The sequence below is a fragment of the Clupea harengus genome, chromosome 21, assembly GCF_900700415.2.
Source record: "Clupea harengus chromosome 21, Ch_v2.0.2, whole genome shotgun sequence".
Lineage (NCBI taxonomy): Eukaryota > Metazoa > Chordata > Actinopteri > Clupeiformes > Clupeidae > Clupea > Clupea harengus.
The window spans coordinates 23,419,156-23,447,088 of record NC_045172.1 but is presented as its reverse complement, the minus strand read 5'-3'; the positions used below and the strand labels follow the sequence as shown (position 1 = coordinate 23,447,088).

Genomic DNA, 27,933 nt, shown 5'->3' with positions numbered 1-27,933 from the left:
GGATTTGACCAGTTTCCTAGTAACCACAGAGCAAGCAGCCCAAAGAAACACAACACACAGCACAGGTCACTGAGATGCGTATGGTTTATTCTCATTGAAACACTGGACATCAAGATTTTGGGGACAGTCTGTTTTTAAGCTACACGAATCCTATGTGGAGTAAAATCACTAGTAGCACGTTTCACAAACCCACAAATAAAACAGAAATGAGTCTGAATAACATTCAAAAACAATCAAGAATCTGCATATTAAAAGGAATAAAACATCAGGCTGTACCCAGAATCATGTTTTTTAAAAGAGTTTGCATGGTGCGAATGGGGGCTTACTTAGACAAGTCATTTTACATTTCAGTTTTTTTTCCACCTTTCTTTTCTTTTTTTCCTTCCCATTTCTGGGGTGACACTGAACCAGGCTCTTCTAAAATGCACTTTTACAGAAAAAAAAAAAAAAAAAATCCTCTTGTAAACGTAATTTATAATTCTGACTTTTAATCTGCTAGAGAGTTTTCAGGCACTACCTTTGGCATCCAGTTTTACGGTCGTAAGTCTATGAATTCGCAAAAACTTACAAGCCCCCCACACACCCGGAACGTGAACCTGTTTGAGACTGAAGGACGAAAAAACGACCCAGCTCCGAACTCTCCTCCGACTCGCCCCTGGCCTCCTCCTCTCCGCTAGTCTCTGCCGGCCGGTCCTCCCGACTGCCACAGGATAAACCACCGGGCTCGCTGGCTGGCCTATGTATTGCTGTGCCGTGCCAGTGGCCCTGGTGTTCAAAGGCTATGTCAGTAGTCATACAGGGGCGAGGAGGAGCCTGGAGGCGATCAGCCTGGGGGTTTCCGTCCTGTATCACTTATAGCAGCAGAGTGGATGATCAGACCCCAACCAAGATGCTTAAGATCTGCCCTAAAATTCACCATTGGACCAACATAATAATCTGTGTAGATATGTTTGTATGTACGTATGTATGAATGAATGTATGTATGTATATAGACTTTCATATTTGTTGTTACATCCTTAAGCATCTCCAAACCTGAGCGTTTGAGGAATAGAGTTTAAAAATACAAAAATGCGCGAAAAACAGTTTCTCCTCTTTTGCACGTCTTGTAAACAGTCATCAGAACCCGAGGTTCTCCCTTTGATTGGAACAAGCACAAACGGTATAAAACATCATCTCATTAAATGAAACCGAACCACGTCTTCGCCCGCTCTTGACCTGAGTCCCAGCTGCTAGAGAAGCCGTTGATCTAGCAGGAAGCCTCGACAGGTGGTAATACTTCACATATTTTTTTTTTTCTTCTCCAGAGTAGCATTTGACTATCTATATTAATATATATATAGATCTCTTTTTTTTTTGTTTGTTGTTGCAAGACGCAGTTTTAGGTCAAGATTCGTAAATGTGGAGGTTACTCATTTACTATGATAAAGGAAAAGAAACAAAAAAAAAACACAATTGTGTGTGTGTGTATGTTTTAACTCTGATAAATGGGAGATAAATTAAAAACTCGCATGGTTTCTCTCTCTCACCGTCTTCTCGTCTAGTAGTTCATTTGCTGGGCACTTAGCAAGGAGTCGAGCATGTTGAATGTGTCTTCGTAGTCCATGTGCTGGCCGTTCAGGGCTAGGGAGGGGTCGGGCCCGTGGCTCTCACTGGGCTTCTTGTCTGCCTTTACTAAGGTGCTCAGGGAGCCGTATGCGCCCTGGTGTGGCAGGGCAGCGGCGGGGAAGGCCGCACTCAGCCCGGCACTCTGGCACAGCGCATCCTGCTGGACACTGCCGGTACTGCCGCCGCTGCTGCGGTGGTGGGAGGAGGAGCCGCTGGAGCTCTTGGAGCTGCGGCTGGACTTGGACGAGTGGTGGTGGTGGTGGGGCTGCGACTGCTGCTGTTGCTGCTGCTGCTGCTGCTGCTGCTGGTGATGGTGGTGGTGGCTGGAGGAGGATGTGGACGAGGCGTCGCCGTGGCCGCCCAGAGTCAGCGTGTTGGAGTGAGAATGGCCGTGGCCGTGGCCGTGTTTGGACTGCCGGTGGCTCGAGTGCTCCCGGTGTTTGTCTCGGCTCTGCCGCGGGCTGGCGTGTTTGCTCTTGCTGCTCGAGCCGCCGGGCACCTCCAGGCCACCGTAGCCGCCCGAGGAAGAAGAGGAAGAGGAGGAAGAGGCCGCGTGGCGCTCTGAGACTTTGATCTTCATGCGAAGCTCCTCTTGGTTGCTGCCTCCGTTGCCGTTCTCCGAGGCGGGCAACCGCCGTTTCAGGCTCTTGGACGACGAGGACCTGGAGGAGGATGACGAAGGCTCGGAGCCGGGCGCGGTGGCATACTTCACCCTGACTGAGCCGTCGCCAGCGGAACCCAGCGGCTGCAAGTGGCTGCTGCCGTGGTGATGGTGGTGGTGGTGCGCTTGCTTGCGGTGTGGTTCCGGCTGAGCCGCGGTGGCCGACACGTCGGTGCGCTCCGCCTCGCGACGCTTGGCCATGGCTATCTCTGCCGCCTGCTTCTCCCGGTACTTGTCCAGGGAGAGCTTCGCGGGGGCGGGGACAGGTGGGGGGGAAGGGGCCAGCGGCGGCTGGAGGAGCAGCGGCGGCTGGGAGCCCAGGGAGGCGCCGATGGGGTCCGCCTTCAGACCGTAGACGTCTGCCTGCGCCGAGGATGCTGGGAAGGGGTAGGCGGAAGCCTGCAGCCCCGCCATGCCGTTGAGAGAGAGCGAGGCGGCCGAGCCGGAGGGCATGTCCAGCTGGAAGGAGGAAGAGGAGGAAGAGGAGAGGTCGGAGAAGGCGCCGCGCATGTCCAGGAGGCTGTCCAGCGAGTTGTTCTTGGCCAGACACAGGCCTTGGAATGAGTTGTCGCCAGGGTTGTCCGACTTCGTCTTCTTGGCGGCTTGGTTAGCCTAAACAAGGATGAGAAAAACTAGTTTTATTACCACATTAAAAAACAAACATCTTTTATTCCCACATCAAAAGCAACATCGAAAACATTTGGGGGTTTAGCTCAGTCCTGTAGGGGGTCCGGGGGCATCCTCCCTGGGGAGACGGTTTTGAAAGCCGTTGATTCTGGCAGCTAAATGCACCACCTTCACTTAGTTTGAGACACAGTAAGCCTGAAGACATACTGGACTGCCTGACTCAACATGAACATCACACCATCCGGTATACCACACTGCTTGTCTACATGAAAACACTTCTTTTTAGACATGGACATCGCCATAGGTTACCCATAGAACACATTTACCAGTTTTGTTTTTATAGACACAAATGCATTTCTGATTCTTGTCTGAATACCAAAAACACATCAGCCTTTGTTTGGTAAACCTCGGTTTAGATAGGCCTATACAGAGTGCTTTTTTTTGCCAATCGATTTTAAACTGGGAGATATTAAAGTTGAGTCTGCACGGTTCTCGTCCCTTGCTCCTGCCCAAATGACTCTTCCTCCACCTCCCGCTAGCCTCGCCTGCACCTCTTTGCCTTTATCATGTTTCTGTTTAAAAACTTCTTATATCCAAAACCTTCAAGTCTTGCCTTAGTCAATTAGCTAGCCAGCGTAGCTGCGTCGGTTATCGGCCAGTTTGGTAAACAATCGGCCAGTCTGTTAAACAATCGATATGCTACGTTTATTAATAGATTAACATGACAACGCGAACGTAGCCGATAACACACGCATGCAGCTATTATACCCCGTTACGATAGCTACCACCAGATGCCAACAAACACCAGCCCTGTAACCGCTGCGCTCTCTCTCTCTCTCTCTCTCTCTGGTGCTCACAAAAAAGGTTTTTGCATTTTTTATCAATTATACCATTCTTGACTTTACTGCATGATCGGAATGACAGATGAATAGATTCATTAAACATTCAGGGCTGAGGCCCATAGACCCAGGCCTTACGACACCCATGAGGTCACACTTACTGGTTTACTCAGAGCAAAGACTATCTTTAGAACAATTGATGTGATGAGAGTGATCATGTAACTCATTAACATTGACTCATTTTGCACAAAAATTGACGATTAATAATTGAAATATTACATTATTACATGACCGAGGAGTTATTCTATAACGGAGTACAGAGAGCACAGACTGGCGTCGTGCCTGTGGTTCTAGAGAGGGCACAGACTGGCGTCGTGCCTGTGGTACTAGAGAGGGCACAAACTGGCACCGTGCCTGTGGTAGAACAGAGGGCACAAGCTGGCACCGTGCCTGTGGTACTAGAGAGGGCAGAGGGCACAGACTGGCGTCGTGCCTGTGGTACTAGAGAGAGCAGAGGGCACAAACTGGCACCGTGCCTGTGGTAGAACAGAGGGCACAAACTGGCACCGTGCCTGCGGTACTAGAGAGGGCACAGACTGGCGTCGTGCCTGCGGTACTAGAGAGGGCACAGACTGGCGTCGTGCCTGTGGTACTAGAGAGAGCAGACTGGCACCGTGCCTGTGGTACTAGAGAGGGCAGACTGGCACCGTGCCTGTGGTACTAGAGAGGGCAGACTGGCACCGTGCCTGTGGTACTAGAGAGGGCAGACTGGCACCGTGCCTGTGGTACTAGAGAGGGCAGAGGGCACAGACTGGCGTCGTGCCCGTGGTACTAGAGAGAGCAGAGGGCAGAGACTGGCACCGTGCCTGTGGTACAACAGAGGGCACAAACTGCCGTCGTGCCCGTGGTACTAGAGAGAGCAGAGGGCACAAACTGCCGTCGTGCCCGTGGTACTAGAGAGAGCAGAGGGCACAGACTGGCGTCGTGCCTGTGGTACGTACCCTCCAGTTTCGGATGCGCTTCAGCCGGCTGGGCGTCTTCTCCAGGATCTGAAGGAACTCGTGTGTCAGTTCTGCGCCAGAGAACAAAGTCTGAGTTAGCAAGGTTCCGTTCGTGCTTAGGATAGAACGAGAGACGTTTTAAGATTCGGCGTCACAGTAGTGGGTGGTGGTGTGGTGTGATGAGACGATGAAATGACAAGTTCTAAACCCCAGAGAGAAGTTCAAAGCCAACGGATACAGAGATACATGCAGTACATGGGACGTCAGTGCTGAGGAGATGCCTAATGAAGGCTCGTTAGGATGAAACATAAGTAGCAGGGCGACCTAGTCTGTGTGTGTGTGTGTCCTCGTGTACCCAACACTTACACCCAAAGCCACTGCCTTCAAACGGTTTAGGAGCTCGTAAGGAAAACACCCTTAAGGTAAGAACGAGGGCGCTGGCGGATATCTTACGGTCGAGGAGCTCGAGCGTCACGCCGCTGTCCACGTACTCCCACCAGTGCTTGCCGTCGGAGGAGATGGGGATCTCCCAGTTGGACCACTTGCAGGCCAGGTGGATGCACACACAGGCCACCACCTGGGGGCGGTGCTGCAGGCAGAAGGTGGTGAGGTGGAGGCTGCAGGGCGCCGAGACGAAGAGGAGAAGAAGAAGACGGAGGAGGAGGAGGAGGAGGACATGCAAGAGAGAGGAGACACAAACACAGAGGGAGACGAAGGACGCTCCGTTAGTCCTCAAGGCCGGCACTGGCTACTAAATAACTCAACTCTAAGCAACAGTTTCATCTGCATGTACAGCATGGTAACAGCTTTCTTTCTTTTCTAAGAATTTATAAAAACACAATTGGTCAGCATGAACAGTGGCACTAGAATGTGTGTGAACACTTTTGATATTTCTGGAAGTAAGTACATTTGGCTCAATGCCATGTCAGCATCTGAGCTTCAAACATGTCTACTGCATCGGCATGGCAACTGTGGAACTACAGGGTTTTTTAAAGGGCTAGTTATGTGTCTCGGCTATGTGCTACTGGGGAGCCCCGCAGCTACATCAAACTGGCGGACAGTAGGAGCTGGTGAGAGGAAGGCAACACACACACACACACACACCACCACCTCAGTGCGTGTCACATTCAGCTCTCTACCATCACAAGAGCACGGGCATTGGGGCGTATTCACTGGTCCACTACAAGACTTCCTAGGCAGTGAACTAAAACATCGGCCATGACAACATCCACAGCGGGGGGCTTTGACTATGGGTGAACTGACAGACGATTTAAAGATAAGAGCCACATACTGGACGCAGCCTGCTAAGTCTGGCCCCAGTGAACCACAGGGAGCATGTACAGTGTCTGGACAGGGATACACACAGCACTCCGGGCTTTCAGCCGAGGCTCAACCAGGCTACTGGTGACTCCAGCGGAGCCTAGCTTTAGCTTTTCAGTTTTGGAGGTCGAATTAACAACATGGATCTTAAAGGCGTGTGAGTGACAATGAAAGACGCCTGATGGGCAGAGGAACCAACTCCATCTTTCATTCACAAATGCACACTCAGAACAGGGGCACTCAGCCTGTCAACTAATCTGTAAAGGAGTCAATTAAAACAGAGAGGGAGACAGCGAAAGAGTCGTTGGATCAAATTGACTTCAGATCTTTGCTTCCCTTGCAATCCAGACACCGTACACTGCTGTGCTGTCACAGATCTAAATCAATTTGTTTAGTAATTCACAGACTAAGGAAATATCTACAAGGTTATTCAAACAATTTTATTTGCAATTTAAATTTGTTTTAAAGTATTTTCCGAACTGAAAGTCACTTTTTCCACCCATCATAAAGTAAGTGAACAATTATTATGATTACGCAACACTGAAATGTGTGTGGATTTAATAGTGAAGCGTGGCAAGAGCCAAAATCAACCTCTAAATACACAGGAGAAACACTGCTACACCAGTCATTTCCATCTATGCAAACCCATGCATATATAAACACTTTCGTAAGGAAAAACTTCAGACTTAATTTACACGAAAGGAGGAAATACGGACAATATCCTAAAATGTTTTACCTGACTAGTTATATTTAAATGAGAATATGTACTATGAGGAACTAAACCCATTACATGATCATCTCATAGAATTTCGATCTCAAAATGCAGAGAGACAGGGCTGTTTGGCGGGTCGAGACCCAACTGGCAGAGCTAAAACACCTAGGCCTACACAAACAAAGAAACCTAACTTGATTCTGTGGACTTAACAAATTCAACGAGTAAAACTTCCCAACAAATGGCTCATCAATCAACTTTTTATATGTACAAAATTCTTATTTCTATAAGAAATGTCTATTTCTATAAGAAACAATGACAAGAACTGGACACGATGCTTAACAGTCGCCTATTCTAATGCCAGTCCGGCCTTGACCTGCCCAGATTCATTCAAAAGTTTGACTCTAAAGCCACCCAGATTGAAGAACTTTTGGCTATCTGCTTCTTAGCAGTCCGACTCGTATAATAACTTGGAGTTTAGATTGAGGGTTGAGATTGTGACTTACACGTCCGGAAAACACAAAAAAGTTCCTTCTAAATCGTACGTTTCTTTAGTTTTAAATTAACTATAATATATGAATTGTTGATTAATTACATATTCATTACACGCTGGCTATGCTAGCTAGGCACACGTATTACATACTATTTTCTAGTCAATAATTTAGATTTCATTTATGTGAAGGAAAAAAAGGGAATGTCTGTTATACTTACCGGGACAATCTCTAAGTTAACACCCTTTGCAATATTCAGGCTACCAATTGTGTCATTAGACCTATGCACTCTGAACCAAGCAACAGGACGCCGTACAGCACCACTACACTTCACTATGGGGCATACGGCCCTTCTGTGCCAACTCCAGACCCTCGTACAATACACCGCACAGCGCCAGGGCCGGTACTGCCCGCCGGCACCGCACACGTGTACGTGCGCACCACCAGGGGGTTCCCAGGGGCCCCGGCACCAAGAGGGGGTTGGACACAGGAAGGGGTACCCTGCAGAACAGGAAGCTATAGTGTGCCATCACAGTGCAACAAAGAGGGTCAGGATAACAACCTGTTGGTAGCCATGAAATAGGAAGTCTGGGCCAAATCCTTGCTTGCTGTGGAGGCAAAACAAGAGAGGAAATGACTTGAAAGCGACAAAACAAAAAAAAACAAAAAAAATTGTATGTATTTTACAGAGTTCCTACAAAACTAACAGGCATGCTTGCAGTTATGTCCATTACAATATCCCATGACGGATCAGGATTACAGATATCAGTATGTGTAAGAGTTAAGTCCATGTAACAGTAGAGATAGGATAGGAAAGAGAAGGTGAAATCCTCTACCTCGGACTAGCTGGGAACACCTCACAACATCTGTGTGTGGATGCTCTATTGTTATTTCAAACCCTGGAATACAACATGAGGTTAGAGCACGATGTCGTCCGTTTGTCAGGAATATAAACACAAGTGTGGATATAGGCCTTGTGAGTGCCATGTGCGGACAGACAAAGGGAAACTCACCGAGGGTTTGCAGTACAATCGTTTCTAGAAGGACCAGTTCTTGAGCTTGCTGAAGGTATGCCTGGAGTCCGACACACAATCACTTTGTTACATCACAACCCTGGTTCACCAAAACACACTTTATAAAACAATTGGGTTCTATTGAATTATTTAGCTGTTTCTGATTGGACGAGAGACGTTCCATGAGTTGGAATATCCCAGGACATCCCAACTCGGACTTTTCACAGCTAATAATAAATCACTCCGCGATGAAACATTCTATAGCACGTTGATACAATTAAGCGATAACCGTTAATTCAAAGTTCTTATAATTGCAACTCTCTCTCTCTTTGATGGATACTTGGCCCTTCCACTCATGCAACTCTCTCTCTCTGTTTGGATACTTGGCCACTTCCCTTTAACTTCCATCTCTGAGAATGACCCCCACGGTGACAGCCTGTCCCCCCCCCATCTTGGGAATTCCTTGGATTTAACACTCAACACTCTGAGCATCCCCAGAGACACTTTTTGTTCAGGCAACACCACAACGTGATGCCGCAAACACTGCCATATGTCGAGATGCGTGTCCATTAACCTATAGATTACATTTGTTTTTACATCAATCTATAGACTAGATTTCTGTTCCAAGTTTTCCAGAGAAGGAGGAAGGAAAGCAAAACAGATGCAATTAATAAAACTGACAGAATTAAGTATTATCTACAATAAACATGCAACTTGGCCAGCTACTAGATATCATAATTTACTGTGATGCCTCAAGCGTCACGATATTTTGTTAAAAAGGGGGACAAGGCCTTGTCCTCCCACACTCTTTGTGGAGGAGAGTGATGACGTTTATAGCCCACCTAGTCTTCATAGGCAACCAACGTAAATAAACCCTACAGTCCATCAATAGGTCAAATTAAGGTTATCCATAACTAATTCTGCCAACTGGGGGAAGAGACTGATGCTGTAAAAGAGGGAAATCAGCGCAGGAGGAAACTACGTAGGTTAATACGTGACACAGTTCGTTAACGTCAACTCCCCTCCACCACTGTGGCACCTAAGGGGCCCTGTGTGTGACGAGAACATTAAAACAAGACAAACAGCATTCACCCGCTCAAACACAACCAAGACTCTAAAAAACGAGCTGCTCGCTCTCCCCACAGATCCCCTGCCAACCAGACGTTGATCGGGCGAATGGAAGCGTCACCTACATTGCTCTTGGTGTCCAACGGAGGGTCCTGTGGATTGAGACAGGCGTGCGAAACCTTTATGACGTGTTCAAGCTTCCTTGGCTGTTCTTCCACCTTTGCAGCTAAGAACAGCGTAGTGGGTGAAATTATCTGCCAAGGAAAACAAAGCAAAAGGACTTCAAGTCTGGCTCCGCTAACAATGGATTGGACATTATAGAAAGAATGTAATCCAGGGAAGAAAAGGTAAACACTGCAAAATAATTAGTTATTTGTTCAGCAACCCTGCCACAAAACAGACCTAGCAATGACAGTTTACGCCTGGACATCTTCACATGGACAACAGAAACAGTCCATAAGAAAGATACAAGCCAATGTTACTTCTTTACCAAGCCTCACAAGACATTTCACTTACATTTCTATGGAACTTCGTGAAGGAGTGGAGCATATAAAATCTGTGCATGTAAACGATAGCAGTGTTGATTGTGAGCTGAGATCTAAGGCAAAGGTGGTTAAGGACAATTAACAACATTGAGCGAGTTGGAACTGGTACCGAGCAAAATATCTAACCTTACTCTGAAATACAGCCCAAAGATTCAATGACTAATGATTTCCGATCAAGCCGAGACGACCCTTAAGACAATAAACGAAATACATCAAAATGTGCAAAAATGTACGCATCATTTTACGATGCAGTGTGTAACATGGACGATGCCGACATGAATTTGCAAATACTGCGTTATGTAACAAAATTGCTAGATTGGGTCAGAAACCGGCTAGCGGGCCTTGCTAACAAATCTAACCTATGCTAGGCCGCTTGCTAGGACGTGAAATACGCAACACTAGCGAGACACTATTGTCGTGAGCTGGCCTGATCACGTTAAAGCCATATAGTTTTTACACGTTGTAAAATTGGCAAATTGCAGATTTACAACATAAAATAAACACTGAACAATTTCTGGTCGTAGGTAACGACAAGGGTCTTTTAATAAATCACAAATTTCCACTAAACTGGTTAAGGCTAGCCAACAAATGTATGCACGGCATCTTCATTGTAGCTAGCACGCCATTTCGACATTGTGTCGATAGCCAACCTAGCTCGTTAGCATAGCTAGCAGGCTAATATAAAGAGGCCACGGACATTGATCTTTAAATCAAGGACTTCATCAAAACACTATGCAATACTTCGCCTAAAATTACCGATATTTTACAACAACACAATTCCCCTATAGAAAGAGACAAATTTGCTTCAATTAGACGACACATTTCGACGCCACATCATCCAAATTTTTGAGGGCGATGTTTCAGGCGAGGCGCCATGAGCTCTGCATACGGCTGGCTAAAGAGTTAGCACGAATGCGTCTTTCATATCTCAAAGAGGATACACGTTGAGTCTTTGGCCCATGTCCTGAATAAGATTCGCAGCTTGCTGGCGGTAAGATAATTCTCTGTCCGGCTCGATTCCATTGCGACGGGACGGCGTATTTTCCAATTGTTCAGGGGTGAAGAGCCATTTCGAGGAACCCCGGTACCCAGCCGCCATGTTCGTCCCGGCGCGCCGACGTTCTTCTTCCTCACAGAAATTACGCAAGTCTGTTTAGAGGCCACGGATTCATGTGCACGCTGCCACCTACTGTCCCGGAGAGAAAATTGAAACAGACGCCGCGAAAGACACCTCAAATCCAGGCGAGATTCAAGATTGGATTAAGGATACTATACACTTCACAGTGTCAATGCAAACAAGATTTATTTCCTAACATTTTATGGATTTCCATTGCCCGACCAGTAAATTAAGAACTGTACGTTGAACTTGTGTCCACTGCCATTTAGTCATATTGAGAAATCTGAAGGATACTGGATGCAAATTACCATAATGTAACGACATATAAATATAAACAGAAATATATACAGTAAATATGAAATAAAAATGAGTGCATAATTGATGATGGCCAATGTGCTAAAACATGTTGGTTTCATTAGCAATATTTGAATAACATGCAGTAACCTTTGACCTCTTTTTACGTGTAATGGATTCTCCTTTTACTCTTCTGCCGCCATCTGGGGCTAATCTGGCATTCTTTACTCTTCTGCCGCCATCTGGGGCTAATCTGGCATTCTGTCCATCTGAACCAGAACTGGGCCAGACCTGTTCCAGTCACCTGGATAGTCCTAGTTCTGTCCCTGTCACCTGGATAGTCCTAGTTCTGTCCCTATCACCTGGATAGTCCTAGTTCTGTCCCTGTCACCTGGATAGTCCTAGTTCCAGTCACCTGGATAGTCCTAGTTCTGTCACCTGGATAGTCCTAGTTCTGTCACCTGGATAGTCCTAGATCTGTCCCTGTCACCTGGATAGTCCTAGTTCTGTCCCTGTCACCTGGATAGTCCTAATTCTGTCCCAATCAACTGGATAGTCCTAGATCTGTTCCAGTCACCTGGATAGTCCTAGTTCTGTTCCAGTCACCTGGATAGTCCTAGTTCTGTCCCTGTCACCTGGATAGTCCTAGTTCTGTCCCTGTCACCTGGATAGTCCTAGTTCCAGTCACCTGGATAGTCCTAGTTCTGTCACCTGGATAGTCCTAGTTCTGTCACCTGGATAGTCCTAGATCTGTCCCTGTCACCTGGATAGTCCTAGTTCTGTCCCTGTCACCTGGATAGTCCTAATTCTGTCCCAATCAACTGGATAGTCCTAGATCTGTTCCAGTCACCTGGATAGTCCTAGTTCTGTTCCAGTCACCTGGATAGTCCTAGTTCTGTCCCTGTCACCTGGATAGTCCTAGTTCTGTCCCTGTCACCTGGATAGTCCTAGTTCTGTCCCTGTCACCTGGATAGTCCTAGTTCTGTTCCAGTCACCTGGATAGTCCTAGTTCTGTCACCTGGATAGTCCTAGTTCTGTCCCTGTCACCTGGATAGTCCTAGTTCTGTTCCAGTCACCTGGATAGTCCTAGTTCTGTCCCTGTCACCTGGATAGTCCTAGTTCTGTCCCAGTCACCTGGATAGTCCTAGTTCTGTTCCAGTCACCTGGATAGTCCTAGTTCTGTCCCTGTCACCTGGATAGTCCTAGTTCTGTCCCTGTCACCTGGATAGTCCTAGTTCTGTCCCTGTCACCTGGATAGTCCTAGTTCTGTTCCAGTCACCTGGATAGTCCTAGTTCTGTCACCTGGATAGTCCTAGTTCTGTCCCTGTCACCTGGATAGTCCTAGTTCTGTTCCAGTCACCTGGATAGTCCTAGTTCTGTCACCTGGATAGTCCTAGTTCTGTCCCTGTCACCTGGATAGTCCTAGTTCTGTTCCAATCACCTGGATAGTCCTAGTTCTGTCCCAGTCACCTGGATAGTCCTGTTCCAATCACCTGGTAATCATGTTCCAATCACCTGGATAGTCCTAGTTCTGTCCTAGTCACCTGGATAGTCCTAGTTATGTCCCTGTCACCTGGATAGTCCTAGTTCCAGTCACCCGGATAGTCCTAGTTCTGTCCCAGTCACCTGGATAGTCCTAGTTCTGTCACCTGGATAGTCCTCATTCTGTTCCAATCACCTGGATAGTCCTAGTTCTGTCACCTGGATAGTCCTAGTTCTGTTCCAATCACCTGGATAGTCCTAGTTCTGTTCCAGTCACCTGGATAGTCCTGTTCCTGTCACCTGGTAATCATGTTCCAATCACCCGGATAGTCCTAGTTCTGTCCCAGTCACCTGGATAGTCCTAGTTATGTTCTAGTCAGTTGGATAGTCCTGTTAGTAGTTTAGAAAAAGCTAGATATTTGAACTGACAACATGAGCAAACTGAATCACTGTGACTAAAGAAGAATTACAGAAATGAAACCAAGTTAGCAGCTCAGTTAAAATTGTATGTTTTACAATAATGATTACAACTGTGTGTTAAAATGTGTCTCACATTTGGAGAGAGATAAACATCTCGGCTGCAGTGGAGAGATAGTGGCAGTTAGAAACCAAACGACTTTTTACTGAAGAAACTAACAGATGGCTTATAGAGAGGACATCTTCTTGACAAACAAAAAAAAACCTGTTAACTTACCATTAAACAGCCAAAGTAAAGCATCTTCTTGGACTGCATTTTCCATGCTAATTATGCTGTGCTTTCAGTGTCATGTCTAGCACGTGACATGCTACACGTGACCGGCTGCTCACATGTTGTGTTTGTGTCCGTCCGTCCGTCCGTCCGTCCGTCCGTCCGTCCGTCCGTCCGTCCGTCCGTCCGTCCGTCCGTCCGAGCTTCTGGTCATTCTCCTCATATCACTGCTGTGCAGTTTGGCTCGGGAGGAATTGGTACTGAAAAGATCACAGAGCTCTATGTTCTCCATTTCTCTTTTTTTTTTCTCTTTCATGAAAGACGGGCAAGATGTTGGCTATGAATTTAGCTGAAGGACACTGTCAAAATGAGCAGCCTTCATCTGATGCTATTCTTGAGTTCAAACTGCCAGTCAGCAGAAACCTTCTCCAAATACTTTTGAACATGTCAGAGTCTGGGACTGAAATATTACAGTGTCATTTTTTCTTGTGAATTTGCAGCGCAAAGTCAGACATGTCCTTGAAGCCCCAGCATTTATTTGCTTGTTATTACACTGTTTATATAGGCCTAATCGTGCCTGTGTGTGTGTGTGTGTTGACTGTTTTATTCAACTTCAACACACACTGAAGATCCTGGGTCAGAGCATAACTCTGTGTCTAGCAGTGTATCTCTCACTTAGTGTCTCGTGTTTAGAATGTTTGTGGTACCATACTGTCTAGACAAGACACACTGTCTTCCTCAGAGCTTTGACTTCAAAATGAAACATAGGCCTTGTCCAAGGGGTGGTAAAAACGGACTTATTCAATACATGTTAAGTCCAAATGCCAGTCACACTCCAGATTCAATGTTTACATTTCCAAAGAGTTATGGTATGTTTATTTCACCCTGATCTAAACATGGCGCTCTCTTTTATTAGTTATTCGTTGAGGAGTTTGAGAGCGATTAACTGCAACGTCCAAACATCACCACAAGGTGGCAGCAAAGTCTAGTAGCCCACTGAGTGCAAGGTGAGTTTATTGCCAGGTGAAAATGTCAACTCATAAATTGAACACCCGCGTATTCGACAACAGTAGATTCATTTAGGTGTAATGCGGGCAGTGATGGAAGGCGTTAATAGTATTGGTTGTCGTTCTATCCGAGGTTAAGAAATCAGGCTTTCTGACAATGAAGTAAACAAATCCCTTATATTCTTCCAATGCTTGTTATGCTATTGTTTTCATGTGATAACGCCCATTCATGTGAAGTTACCCGATACACGTAGGCTAGGTTTCTACAGCACACGGTGGCGGATCCTAAGTCAACAAGATCCTTTAAACAAATATTTAGAGAATCTCGGAGTTAAATACTTCGCTGGTTTTCTATTTTGTCGCAGAACAGGAAAACTAATCCGCACTAGCCTGTAGGCGAATAGGCTAGATTGCATGTCTCTTGCCCATGTTCTGTTGGCTGGGGTTTAAGTGCAACATATAGACTATACTCTTAACATGTGTTGTGCTGAATCAAACCAACTACACACATGGAACAAAACCAAGACAGTGTTACCCTGGTCCTCACAGCATAGAAAACCACGGGAAACACGAGCCTTTTGTTGTGATTCATTTTGTTTGATGTTTCTCGGGCCTATTAATACTGATTTAGACTAAGCGAAATTCATTTAAACTCATTTTGTGTTTTGTGGATGAGTAGCGTATTAAAGGAAACATTTTACAAACAAAATTACATTTTAGAAGTTAGATTTATTTGTGCCAGTCGACAATGGCAACATAAATATTTAAATTGAGGATTTCAAAACATAAAGTGCGTGAAAATACGTAGGCTAAACTAAACTTTTCCTGTCAGTACACAAAAAAGGGATTAGAGTTTTAAGTCTACAGAAGCGTGTCTAATCAAACAAGCAGAGCGATGCTGCCCGATACATTCAGTGCAGTGTAGATGTTGGCTGGACTATTTCATCACCTGGGCCAGATGCGGAGCGCTGCAAGCCGAGAGGAGTTGCGTTCTGTGGACCGGCTGTCGCCAGCCGTCTTGTCAGTGACCTGCAATATTGTACCCATCAGAGCTACTCGCGTGAATTCCGAGCAATTCGGGGCAGAGGTCTTGCTAAGGAAAATGAGATTTTAATTAGAGTGCGCTTGCTGTACTCTTCGCCCTCTTGGCAAGTGTGTGTTGTGGACTGGGAGGCTCGCTCGCGCGCTGATTGCGCTCTCAGACACGCAGTGAGCTCGCGGCATACCACTCTCCTCGAGACGGGCTGCACGCGCGTGCTGGATTGTTGCACCTCTCACCCTGGTGTGAGATTATTTGAATGTCTAATTTGACCCGCACCTGAACGACGATGACTGACGCCTTGGCTCCGGATCCCAGTCCCATCCCGCATCCCACCATCGTGGATCCATCGGCTCAAAACGGGCAGTGCGACCCTCCAGATCAGCCGCTTTCCAGCAGACCGAGCCAAGTAGACCCGTTCACCATGGACCAGGAAATGAAAATCGGCGACAATGTTGAAGACAAAGGTAAGCAGAGAATAACTGTTTATTACATTTGGATATGCTGGTCGGGAGTTTCCGGATGTTCTTGAGCAACCGGAGGCACCGCAACTCCGGTTTTAATTATTGACTTCTACATGAGATGCATTATGCATGAGCTCGCCAGAGAGAGACCCTCAGACCCTCCACTGTGCAAATGTGTGCGTGACCGTGTGTGTCTGTGTGAGTGCATGTGTATGTGCAACTGCCTAGTAGTTTTGTCGCCTAAAGGCTTGAAAATAGTCACAACTTACCAAATTTCTCAATGTTGCAGTCTTAAAGTCTTAAAAAAGTTGTGCGTGAATTATACTTACCGAATCATCTGACAAATCCAATGTATCTTCTAACAACCACAGTGGAGTTACATAAATTCTGTTTATTTAATAACATGTAGTTAACAGAAGCAGTGGACAATATTACTTTGATGCATGAATCATCATGATCTGTATGTCTTCATCTTCTGGACAGAAAGCCTGTTAGTCATGTAGATTTCTCCCTCTGTTAATTGTTAGCCATGTAGATTTCTCCCTCTGTTAATTGTTAGCCATGTAGATTTCTCCCTCTGTTAATTGTTAGCCATGTAGATTTCTCCCTCTGTTAATTGTTAGCCATGTAGGTTTCTCCCTCTGTTAACTGTTAGCCATGTAGGTTTCTCCCTCTGTTAACTGTTAGCCATGTAGGTTTCTCCCTCTGTTAACTGTTAGCCATGTAGGTTTCTCCCTCTGTTAACTGTAGGTTTCTCCCTCTGTTAATTGCTCTTGACAGGTTTATTGGAGAGTAGCATGCGGCTGAAACCACACGAAGCGCAGGACTATCGTAAGAAGGCATTGTGGATATCCTGGGTGTCCATCGTGGTGACGCTCATCCTGGCCGTCGCTGCCTTCAGTGAGTCTGGCTCTGTTCCATCCCTCTGTTCTGTGTGTTGGTGACTTTGAGAAACTCTTGTGTGTGTTGGTGACTGAGTAACTCTTGTGTGTGTTGGTGACTGAGTAACTCTTGTGTGTGTTGGTGACTGAGTAACTTTTGTGTGTGTTGGTGACTTTGAGTAACTCTTGTGTGTGTTGGTGACTTTGAGTAACTGTTCTGTGTGTTGGTGACTGAGTAACTCTTGTGTGTGTTGGTGACCTTGAGTAACTCTTGTGTGTGTTGGTGACTTTGAGAAACACTTGTGTGTGTTGGTGACCTTGAGAAACTCTTGTGGATGTTGGTGACTTTGAGAAACTCTTGTGGATGTTGGTGACTTTGAGAAACTGTTCTGTGTGTTGGTGACTTTGAGTAACTTGTTGTGTTGGTGACCTTGATAAACACTTTTCAGATTACTCAGTGTGTGTTGGTGACTTTGGTTTGTGTGGTGGAAATGGCCACAGTATGGGGTCTGTTTGGAAACAGAAATTCCGTTTGTAAAACTTTGCAGCAGAGGACAAACTCTGTCTCATAGGCCAGTGTGTGTGCATTGAGGGCAGAAACTGTAGCTGCCCGTAGGCCCTTGCACACACGGTCTCTGATGATGAAATTCCTCCTCACCGTGTGACTGAAAAGAAGCGTGAGAGACACATCACCTGTTTGGCGTCACTCTCGGCGTCACTCCCGGCACTGCACGTACGGCGTGTCCTTGGGGTGACATGTGCCTGCTCTGCTGACGGCAGCGTGGCCCTCAAACACCATGACATTTACATTTACATTTAGTCATTTAGCAGACGCTTTTATCCAAAGCGACTTACATATGTGTGACTTACAATGTATACACATTTTACATTTACACTGATGGCACACTGCACATCAGGAGCAATTAGGGGTTCAGTGTCTTGCTCAAGGACGCTTCGACAGGGAATCGAACTAGCAACCTTCTGATTACTAACCGACTTCTTTACCTCCTGTACCACTGTCGCCCCATGAGGCACCATGAGGCACCACGAGGAGACGTTCAGTGACTTTTGGGTTCTTGTGTTCTGGCTGCATGCCAGTCACACATCACGACTTCACGCCGCAATCAAATGACGACTTGAGCGAGTCATCGCTCCTCGAGAATCAAAGGGAACAGAGTTTAAGAAAGTTAAAGAAGGAAGAGGGGCAAGGGTTAACATGTAAGAGAGATAGATAGATAGATAGATAGATAGAAAGTTACATAGATAGATAGGTAGATAGATAGATAGATAGATAGATAGATAGATAGATAGATAGATGGATAGATAGATGGATAGATAGAAAGTTACATAGATAGATAGGTAGATAGATAGATAGATAGATAGATAGATAGATAGATAGATGGATAGATAGAAAGTTACATAGATAGATAGGTAGATAGATAGATAGATAGATAGATAGAAAGTTACATAGATAGAAAGTTACATAGATAGATAGATAGGTAGATAGATAGATGGATAGATAGATGGATAGATACACAGCTAGATAGATAGATAGATAGATAGATAGATAGATAGATAGATAGATGTTAAAAAAGTAAGGGTAGAGAGATGTTTTGCTTATTTCTTAACAGTTCTTTTTGGTTTGGTTGTTTTGGGGTGAGTTTGCAAACCTACATAAAACCATTAGCTATGTGTGTATATAGCAATTCAAACGCTTGGCTTTATTTCTCCAGCGTAAACTGGGGTAAATGACGTGTTCTCATTTTTATTGAGGACCAAACACACGATAGAGAGCGATGTAGCATTCTCCCGGTCCCTGCGGGCCGTCCCCACGCACCGACGCCATCCATCTGAACTGGTGTGAGTGCAGATTACGCTTCATCTGAACTGGTGTGTGAGTGCAGATTACGCTTCATCTGAACTGGTGTGAGTGCAGATTACGCTTCATCTGAACTGGTGTGTGAGTGCAGATTCAGCTTCAGCTGACTACAGAGTGACCGTGAGGCTCATCACAGCGGTCTTCACCAGCACACAAATCCCCCCGATCCCCAGTCGCTGTACATATGCTCAAGCTGCGCTTTAAAACCTCAAAGCCCACTGAGTTTGGGAGTCTAAATACAACGTTGAACTGAATTCATCTCCATTGTTTAAAGGAGAACATGGTCTCGAGTGTGCAGTGCGGTTAAGTACCCAAATAGGTGAATCCCATCCCATCACATCACATCACACGACTGCATTAAATGTATCATGCCTGGTTAAGGAGGTTCACACTCAGCAGTGAAAGAGCACTAGAGTAAACACCATGTCTGCGGAGGGAGGCCATCTATCATGCAACTCTGAGATCTGGGGCGCAGAGCAAGCAGTTCTTAGGACGGGGACAGATTGTGTTTGTTTGTGAGCGATGTTAGATGCACACCCTTGTACTACACCAGCGCACGTCACCCTTCTCACGGGCTCAGCTGTGTATGTGACGGAGAGAGAGGGAGAGCGAGAAAGAGTGAGAGAGAGAGAGAGTGAGAGAGAGAGAGAGAGAGAGAGAGTGAGACATGAATGTGTGAAGTTAGCAACTAATCTGTGTCATTGTGAACGATGTTAGATGCACACCCTTGTACTACACCAGCGCAAGTCACCCTTCTCACGGGCTCAGCTGTGTATGTGACGGAGAGAGAGGGAGAGAGAGAAAGAGTGAGAGAGAGAGAGAGAGAGAGGGAGAGAGACATGATTGTGTGAAGTTAGCAACTAATCTGTGTCATTTCTACTGGCCCACGAGCCACGGGAACTTTATTAGAGCCCAAATCGTTGCTGTTAGCTGGCACGCTCAGAGACATGGTGGTTCTGAGACGGAACTGAGACGGAACTGAGACGGAGCTGAGGCAGACCTGAGACGGAACTGAGACGGAGCTGAGACGGACCTGAGACGGAACTGAGACGGACCTGAGACGGAACTGAGACGGAACTGAGACAGTGCTAAGAGAGAGAGAACTGAGAGAGAGAGAAAAACAGAGAGAGAGAGAGCTGAGAGAGAGAGAGAAAGCTGAGGGAGAGAGAGAGAAAGCTGAGAGAGAGAGAGAGAGAGAGCTGAGAGAGAGAGAGAAACAGAGAGAGAGCTGAGAGAGAGAGAGAAACAGAGAGAGAGAGAGAGAGAGAGACAGAGAGAGAGAGAAAGAGAGAGAGCTGAGAGAGCGAGAGCTGAGAGAGAGAGAGATAGCTGAGAGAGAGAGAGAGAAAGCTGAGAGAGAGAGAGAGAGCTGAGAGAGAGAGAAACAGAGAGAGAGCTGAGAGAGAGAGAGAAACAGAGAGAGAGAGAGAGAGAGAGACAGAGAGAGAGAGAAAGAGAGAGAGCTGAGAGAGAGAGAGAAACAGAGAGAGAGCTGAGAGAGAGAGAGAAACAGAGAGAGAGAGAGAGAGAGAGCTGAGAGAGAGAGAGAAACAGAGAGAGAGCTGAGAGAGAGAGAGAAACAGAGAGAGAGAGAGAGAGAGAGACAGAGAGAGAGAGAAAGAGAGAGAGCTGAGAGAGCGAGAGAGAGAGAGCGCGAGAGAGAGAGAGAAACAGAGAGAGACAGAGAGAGAGAGAGAAACAAAGAGAGAAACAGAGAGAGAGAGAGAGAGAGAGCTGAGAGAGAGAGAGAGAGAAACAGAGAGAGAGAGAGATGCATGGCTGGAGCAGGAGTCTTGTTTCTGACTGCAGGGTTTCCTTCCTCCCAGATAAATAACTCCGATCACTGATGAGGACCAGCTCTACCCAGTTTCCTTCCTGCTCTCCATTGCCTGCTCTCTCCTCCCTCTGAGCCTCTATTTACACCCTTCCCTCTCTCTTTCTTCTCTCTCCCTCTCTCTCTCCCGCTCTCCCTCCCTCTCTCTTTCTTCTCTCTCCCTCTCTCTCTCCTGCTCTCCCTCCATCTCCGTCTCTCTTTCTTCTCTCTCCCTCCCTCTCCCTCTCTCTTTCTTCTCTCTCCCTCTCTCTCTCCCGCTCTCCCTCCCTCTCTCTTTCTTCTCTCTCCCTCTCTCTCTCCCGCTCTCCCTCCCTCTCTCTTTCTTCTCTCTCCCTCTCTCTCTCCTGCTCTCCCTCCATCTCCGTCTCTCTTTCTTCTCTCTCCCTCCCTCTCCGTCTCTCTTTCTTCTCTCTCCGGCTCTCCCTCTCTCTTTCTTCTTTTTCCACCCTCTCACTCTCTCTTTATTTCTTTACCACTGTACCTTAACATTCTGTGCACACACATACATTTACACACACCCATGTAAACATACACACATAGAAGCCCACCTAGAAACACACACACACACACACACACACACACACACACACACACACACACACACACACACACACACACACACACACATACACACACACTATGCTGGGTATTTGCACTAAAACTGGCTGACTATCGGAACACAGCATGATAAATTGCTGAGTAATCTGAAAATCTCTCTGTGTGTTCCCGGCACCAGTGAAGATCCTGCTGTGTGTTAACCCTGCACACTGGCAACCATCCCTGACAAACACACACACACATGTTTACAAACACACACCCTCAAAGGGACAATTCACACACACACTAACTGTGCCCTCTGTACACATTAGGGAAGTCATTTTGACAGTTAGACGGAACATCAAACTATGAATTCACTGACAGGTGACACTGATTTTAACCGCAAATATCAGCAGTTATTGATGTCAGAAGTGAGGTATTAGTCAGTATCGACGCATTGTCTCCGTCTGACGTGCATCACGTGAAGCGTTGTGAGCTGAGACTGAGTTTGTGTTTGTCTGCCTGTCACCCATCTGAGTTGAAGGAGTGCCCTGTCCTCCTCCATACGTGAAGCAGTTGTTTGTGTAGCTGTGGGGCTGTAACCAGGATGTAGGACATTACATGGCTGGCTGGTCCAGCAGGTGCTCATCCAGCAGGTGCAGACCGCTCTCTAATTACAGAGGGAACACTGCGCTCTGGGCTCGACACCCGGGCCTGGCTGCATATCCAGGCAACCGAACCAGCACAGCGGAGGGAACTATTACTATTCAGGAACTGTTTGCGTAGCGCGCCGTTCTGGCCCGGTCCCTTATGGAACCGGCAGGTGGGAACGGATCTGGAATGGCAAACATTCCCCCCCCCCTTCTGCCCAGAGGATCAATCAGAAAAGCGGTTATGTAACTCCCAGCTCTGCCTACCCAGAATCCTCGGCAGGAGGTTGAGGTTAGGATGGGTTGGGTTCACTGCTCCTCACACTGCTCTTCATCTCTCCCTCTCTCTCTTGCTCTCTCTCTCTCTTTCTCCCTCTCAGACACACTAACACACACTCTCTTCCCCTTTCTCTCCCTCCCTCTCTCTCTCTCACATACACACAGACCCACACACACTCTATCTCTGTCTCTCTTTCTCTCCCTCCTTCTCTCTCTCTCTCTCCCTCTCATACACACTAACACACACTCCCCCCCCTCTCTCTCTCTCACATACACACAGACACACACACTCCCTCTCTCTCTCTCTCTCTCTGTGACTGAGGACCTGCGTAGGTCTCTGCTCGGCCTCTGCTGAAGGCCCGGTCTCGGCCCAGCTAATGGGGGTTGTGTGAGGGTGGAGGTGGAGGTGGAGGTGGGGGTGGAGGTGGAGGTGGGGGTGGGGGTGGGGGTTGTGTGGAGGTGGAGGTGGAGGTGGGGCTGGGGCTGGAGGCGCTGGGGCAGAGGGCTGGAGACCACCAGTTATCTCCACTGCAGGGCCCCTCCAAGGTATCCGGTGTCAGCCTACGGGCATCTCTCTCTTTCTCTCTCTCTCTTTCTCTCTCTCTTTCTCTTTCTCTTTCTCTCTCTCTCTCTCTCTCTCTCTCTCTCTCTACCCCCAAAGCATTAGGTATTGTCTCATCGATCACAACAGAAGGGCTGAACAGCCCCCTTCCCCCAAGTTTAACACAGCTAGCACTGGCTCTCTCCTCCTGCCGACTGAATCTCATTTGCACTTTGATCGGATGCAGCGTCAAGCTCCTTGCCATTAGCGTCACTCCGAGTGGCGGGTATTTTTTGGGGGATGGGGGGGTGTGGGGGTGTGGTGCGTGTGAAAGAATCTATGCCAGGCCTTAACATCTCAATCCCTCAGACGACCGTCGGCTTCGGCGGGAGCCAATTAGCGAGCACCTCGGCGGCACTCTATTTGAAAGCAGTCGATGCATGCCTCAACGCCGCTAATGAACGAGTATGGAGGAATGGAGCCAGAAACACAGCAGAGAAAGAGAGAGAGAGAGAGAGAGAGAAGGAGAGAGAGAGAGAGAGAGAGAGAGAGAGAGAGAGCAGGAGAGAGAGAGAGAGAGAGAGCAGGAGAGAGAGAGAGAGAGAGCAGGAGAGAGAGAGAGAGAGAAAGAGAGAGAGAGAGAGAGAGAGAAGGAGAGAGAGAGAGAGAGAGAGAGAAAGAGAGAGAGCAGGAGAGAGAGAGAGAGAGAGAGCAGGAGAGAGAGAGAGAGAGAGCAGGAGAGAGAGAGAGAGAGCAGGAGAGAGAGAGAGAGAGCAGAAGAGAGAGAGAGAGCAGGAGAGAGAGAGAGAGAGAGAGATAGATAGATAGATAGATAGAGATATATAGAGAGAGAGAGAGCAGGAGAGAGAGAGCAGGAGAGAGAGAAAAAGAGAAAGGAAGAGAGGAGGGTTTGGCAGGGGGGGATGGGGGGGGGCGACAAATTTACATTCTCAGATGCTGTCTATGCACGAGATCCACTAATGCAGTACCTCTGTAGGGGACAGAGTTAGTTGTGGAGACGGAGGATGTTTTATGCGGCGGTAGCGGTGTGCTATCTGTCTCCGCTGTCAGTTCTACCACCCTCTGGAACTCTCTGGAATCTCACGTTGTCAGCGCCTGGAAAGTGCACCATGTTCAGAAGGGTATTCATCTTTCTAGAACACGCCGCGAGTGTCACTGAACACGAGTGTTTGTTTTGAAAGCTGAACACGTCTCCTTCAAGGGAGCTATCCATTATCAGACATCAATGCACCTGTCGGTTGATCGATACGGCTGCTCGGATACTTTCTCAGCTGTTATGGCATTGCTATTGATGTGGAGACCCTGGACTGATGAGGGCCAGCCCTGCAGCACACATCACACAGCCCACCACCACACACCCAGGACTGGAACTAGACCTTCTACAGACGCGTGTGTGTGTGTGTGTGTGTGTGTGTGTGTGTGTGTGTGTGTGTGTGTGTGTGTGTGTACCCAGGACTGAAACTGGACTTACTACACGTGTGTGTGTGTGTGTACCCAGTGCTGAAACTGGACTTACTACACGTGTGTGTGTGTGTGTGTGTGTGTACCCAGGACTGGAACTAGACCTTCTACAGACGCGTGTGTGTGTGTGTGTGTGTGTGTGTGTGTGTGTGTGTGTACCCAGTGCTGAAACTGGACTTACTACATGTGTGTGTGTGTGCACCCAGGACTGAAACTGGACTTACTACACGTGTGTGTGTGTGTACCCAGTGCTGAAACTGGACTTACTACACGTGTGTGTGTGTGTGTGTGTGTGTGTACCCAGGACTGAAACTGGACTTACTACATGTGTGTGTGTGTGTGCACCCATGACTGAAACTGGACTTACTACATGTGTGTGTGTGTGTGCACCCAGTACTGAAACCTGGCTCTCTACAGATGTGTGTGTGTACCCATCAGCACCTAGGCACTCTAGTGGGCAGCTTGGGCTCTTTTCAGGGGCATTTCTCAGGGGCATTAGTGGTAGCAGAGGGGCAGATGCCAGTGTTTCTGTGATAAGGGCACAGGGGAGAGGGGAGAGGGGCAGATGCCAGTGTTTCTGTGATAAGGGCACAGGGGCATTAGTGGTAGCTGAGGGGCAGATGCCAGTGTTTCTGTGACAAGGGCACAGGGGCATTAGTGGTAGCAGAGGGGCAGATGCCAGTGTTTCTGTGACGAGGGCACAGGGGAGAGGGGAGAGGGGCAGATGCCAGTGTTTCTGTGACAAGGGCACAGGGGCATTAGTGGTAGCACAGGGGAGAGCGGAGAGGGTGGGGCTTAGGGGAGAGGGTGGGGCTCAGGGGAGGGGGTGTGGCTCAGGGGGGAGAGGGTGGGGCTCAGAGGGGAGAGGGTGGGGCTCAGGGGAGAGCTGAGAGGGTGGGGCTCAGGGGAGGGGGTGGGACTTATGGGAGAGGGTGGGGCTCAGGGGGGAGGGTGGAGCTCAGGGGAGGGGGTGCGGCTCACATTGCAGTGCTGTGGCCTGAATGTAAATCACTCTCCACTTTGGGTTCAGATAGGAACCATAGACAGAGAGAGGAAGAGAGAGAGGAAGAGAGAGAGGAAGAGAAAGAGGGAGAGGGAGAGAGAGAGGGGGAGAGACAGGGAGAGATGAAGAGAGAGGGATGAAGAGAGAGGAAGAGAGACAGGGAGAGAAACAGAGGGAGTGGGAGAGACAGAGGGAGAGATGAAGAGAGAGGAAGAGAGGGAGAGAAACAGAGGGAGTGGGAGAGAGACAAAGAGACAGAAATAGAGAAAGGGTGGAGACACAGGAAAAAGAGAGAGGAAGGGAATGAGAGCGAAAGAGAAGGGGAGGATAGAGAGAGAGAAAGCGATAGAGGGGGAGAAAGAGTGAAAGTGATAGAGGGAGAGATAGAGAGAGAGAGAGCGGGAGAGCGAGAGAGAGAGTGATAGAGGGGGAGAAAGAGAGAGAGGGACAGAGGGGGAAAGAGAGAGAGAGAGAGAGAGAGAAAGTGATAGAGGGGGAGAGAGAGAGAGGTATAGAGGAAGAAAGAGAGAAAGAGACAGAGAGAGGGGGAAAGAGAGAGACATGGATAGAGAGAGAGAGAGAGAGAGAGAGGGCGCAGCTCTGCACTAGGCATCATGTATTAATGCATTCAGAAGTCTAAAAGCCTGAGCGCCAACTCCCTAGGAGTATGCAGTCTAAAAATACAAGCAGGAGAAGAGAGGGGGATAGAGAGAGAGTGGAGAGGGGGGAGAGAGACAGATGGGGGAAGATAGAGAGGCACAGAAAGAGAGGAGTAAGAGAGTTTGACATAACTCAGTGACAGAGAAAGAGAGATATGGGAGAGAGAGAGAATGCATGAATTTGGCCCCTTCCCCTTCCCCTGCCACTTGACCAGAGGAAGGCCCAGTGGTGTGTGTGTGTGTGTGTGTGTGTGGGGGGGGGGGGTGTGTGTGAGTGGAAGGCCCAGTGGTGTGTGTGTGTGTGTGGGGGGGGGGGGGGGGGGGGGGGAGCTTAGTCACATGATGGGTTTGGTTAAATTATGTAGTTATTTTATTGTGTGTGTGTTTATGGTGTGAGTTCAATTGTGATGTAAATGTGTGTGACAGGAGTTTCATGACGTCTGATGCATGTGTGTGTTCAGGCTGTTTGGGGAATGTGTTTGTGTGTGTGTGTGTGTGTGTGTGTGTGTGTGTGTCTGTTCAGGCTGTGTGGGCATTGTGTGTGTGTGTGTGTGTGTGTGTGCGCGTGTGTGTGTGTTCAGACATCTTAGGGAGTGTGTGTTCAGGCATCATGGGGAGTGTGTGTCTAGGCATCATGGGAAGTGTGTGTTCAGGCTGTGTGGGAAGTGTGTGTTCAGCCATCTTTGGGAGTGTGAAGCGCTGGGGGGTTTGGGTGAAGACGTGTTGATGACGTGCAGGAAAGAGGAGGAAGCTGCTTTCTATTTTTATTCTTCTTCGACAGACGATGGATAAACTAGAGTGATTAGTGATCTGCTCTCTTTGGCTTGTAGATGGCGTGTTCTGTATGTGTGTGTGTGTGTGTGTGTGTGTGTGTGTGTGGGTGTATTGTCCCCAACCATAGATTTCATAGAGAGTCACATTGCTGGCTAGCTGTAATGATCTCTCACTGGGGTGGCTGGATTCACCGGCTCTGCGGGCGTGCATGTGTGTGTGTGTTAGTGTGTGTTTTAGTGGGTGTGCATGTGTGTGTGTGTGTGTTAGTGTGTGTTTTAGTGGGTGTGCATGTGTGTGTGTGTGTGTGTTAGTGTGTGTTTTAGTGGGTGTGCATGTGTGTGTGTGTGTGTTAGTGTGTGTTTTAGCGGGTGTGCGTGTGTGTGTGTGTGTTAGTGTGTGTGTGTATTTTCCCTCCCATAGATTCCATCCAGTCAGATTGCTGGCTAGCTGGAGCCCTTTCTCACTGCGTTGGCCCGACTCACCCTCTTGCTCAGGTGACTCAGGTGTTCCGAGCCAAGATGGCGGCCGTCCAACTGGGGTTTCCTCCCGAGAGGCCCCTCCCACACAGAGGCCTGGTTATCAGTGCTTTTGGCTCCTTTTAGCTCCTGTAATCGTGTTCGTTTTGCCCAGGTCTGCCCCCCTGATCTAATTCCCCTTGTTGTGCTTTCATTCACAACAAGTAAGTGTGTGTGTGTGTGCGTGTGTGTGTGTGTGTGTCTGTGTGTGTGTGTTTTTGTGTGAGTGTGTGTGCTGCGCTGTGTGAACAGATGCACTGTCAGGGCTAATGGAGGGGGAAAAAAAAGAGAGAGAAAAACTCTCATTAAATCTGAGCTGCAGCAGAGAACAGGAGCCTGGGCGAGCCGTCTACTCTCCGACGCCTGATGTAGCGCCACCTATCCCCAGGCTACGAAACACGCGCGCTGCCAAACTCTGACACCAAGGCCCCTTCTATTAAGATTTCATGTGGAGTTGCCTTCCACATCACCACTGCTGCCCTCTGTGGAGAGGGCTGGAGATCAAGCCCACAATGGCCTGACACGTTTGTGTGTTGTGTGCAGTGTCACATTAGGCAAAAAGTCTGTAGTTTTGCACTCAGAGGGTGGGTTTGTGTGTGTGTGTGTGTGTGTGTGTGTGTGTGTGTGTGTTAGAGTGTGTGTGTGTGTGTGTGTGTGTGTGTGTGTTAGAGTGTGTGTGTGTGTGTGTGTGTGTGTGTGTGTGTGTTCGAGTGTGTGTGTGTGTGTGTGTGTGTGTGTGTATTCAAGAGTATGGTGATGATGCCAGTGCACCAACTCTGATGGACTCTGAAGTCCTGCGCCCTTGCCCCGCTCTGAGTGGCCAGTTCATGCAGCCGTTGAATTATTTAAGATCTCATTTGTTGAGGAACAGCAGCTTTCAGCAGCTTCAAGCCGGCGCTTTCATCCCTCTGTCTTGCTCTCCTCTC

At 47.9% G+C, this 27,933-nt stretch overlaps 2 protein-coding genes across 2 annotated transcripts in view; one reads left to right on the top strand and one right to left on the bottom strand.

Annotated features, from left to right (window-relative positions):
• Positions 1-66: 66 nt before the first annotated feature.
• Positions 67-11,091, bottom strand: ccnt2b (cyclin T2b). The gene is made up of 9 exons (XM_012837824.3): positions 10,824-11,091; positions 9,854-9,935; positions 9,463-9,591; positions 8,270-8,330; positions 8,093-8,155; positions 7,819-7,864; positions 5,187-5,350; positions 4,734-4,804; positions 67-2,878 (listed from the first exon to the last, which is right to left on the bottom strand). The coding sequence occupies exons 1-9, from the start codon at positions 10,979-10,981 to the stop codon at positions 1,538-1,540; spliced, it is 2,115 nt and encodes a 704-aa protein (XP_012693278.2). The 5' UTR covers positions 10,982-11,091; the 3' UTR covers positions 67-1,537.
• A 4,134-nt stretch (positions 11,092-15,225) lies between these two features.
• tmem163b (transmembrane protein 163b) overlaps positions 15,226-27,933 on the top strand; it is a 51,503-nt gene continuing 38,795 nt past the window's right edge. Inside the window, exons 1-2 of the mRNA XM_012837825.3 lie at positions 15,226-15,976; positions 16,754-16,873. Coding sequence (XP_012693279.1) covers positions 15,799-15,976; positions 16,754-16,873 — 298 coding nt within the window. The 5' untranslated portion in view covers positions 15,226-15,798. The remainder of the gene's footprint in view (positions 15,977-16,753; positions 16,874-27,933) is intronic.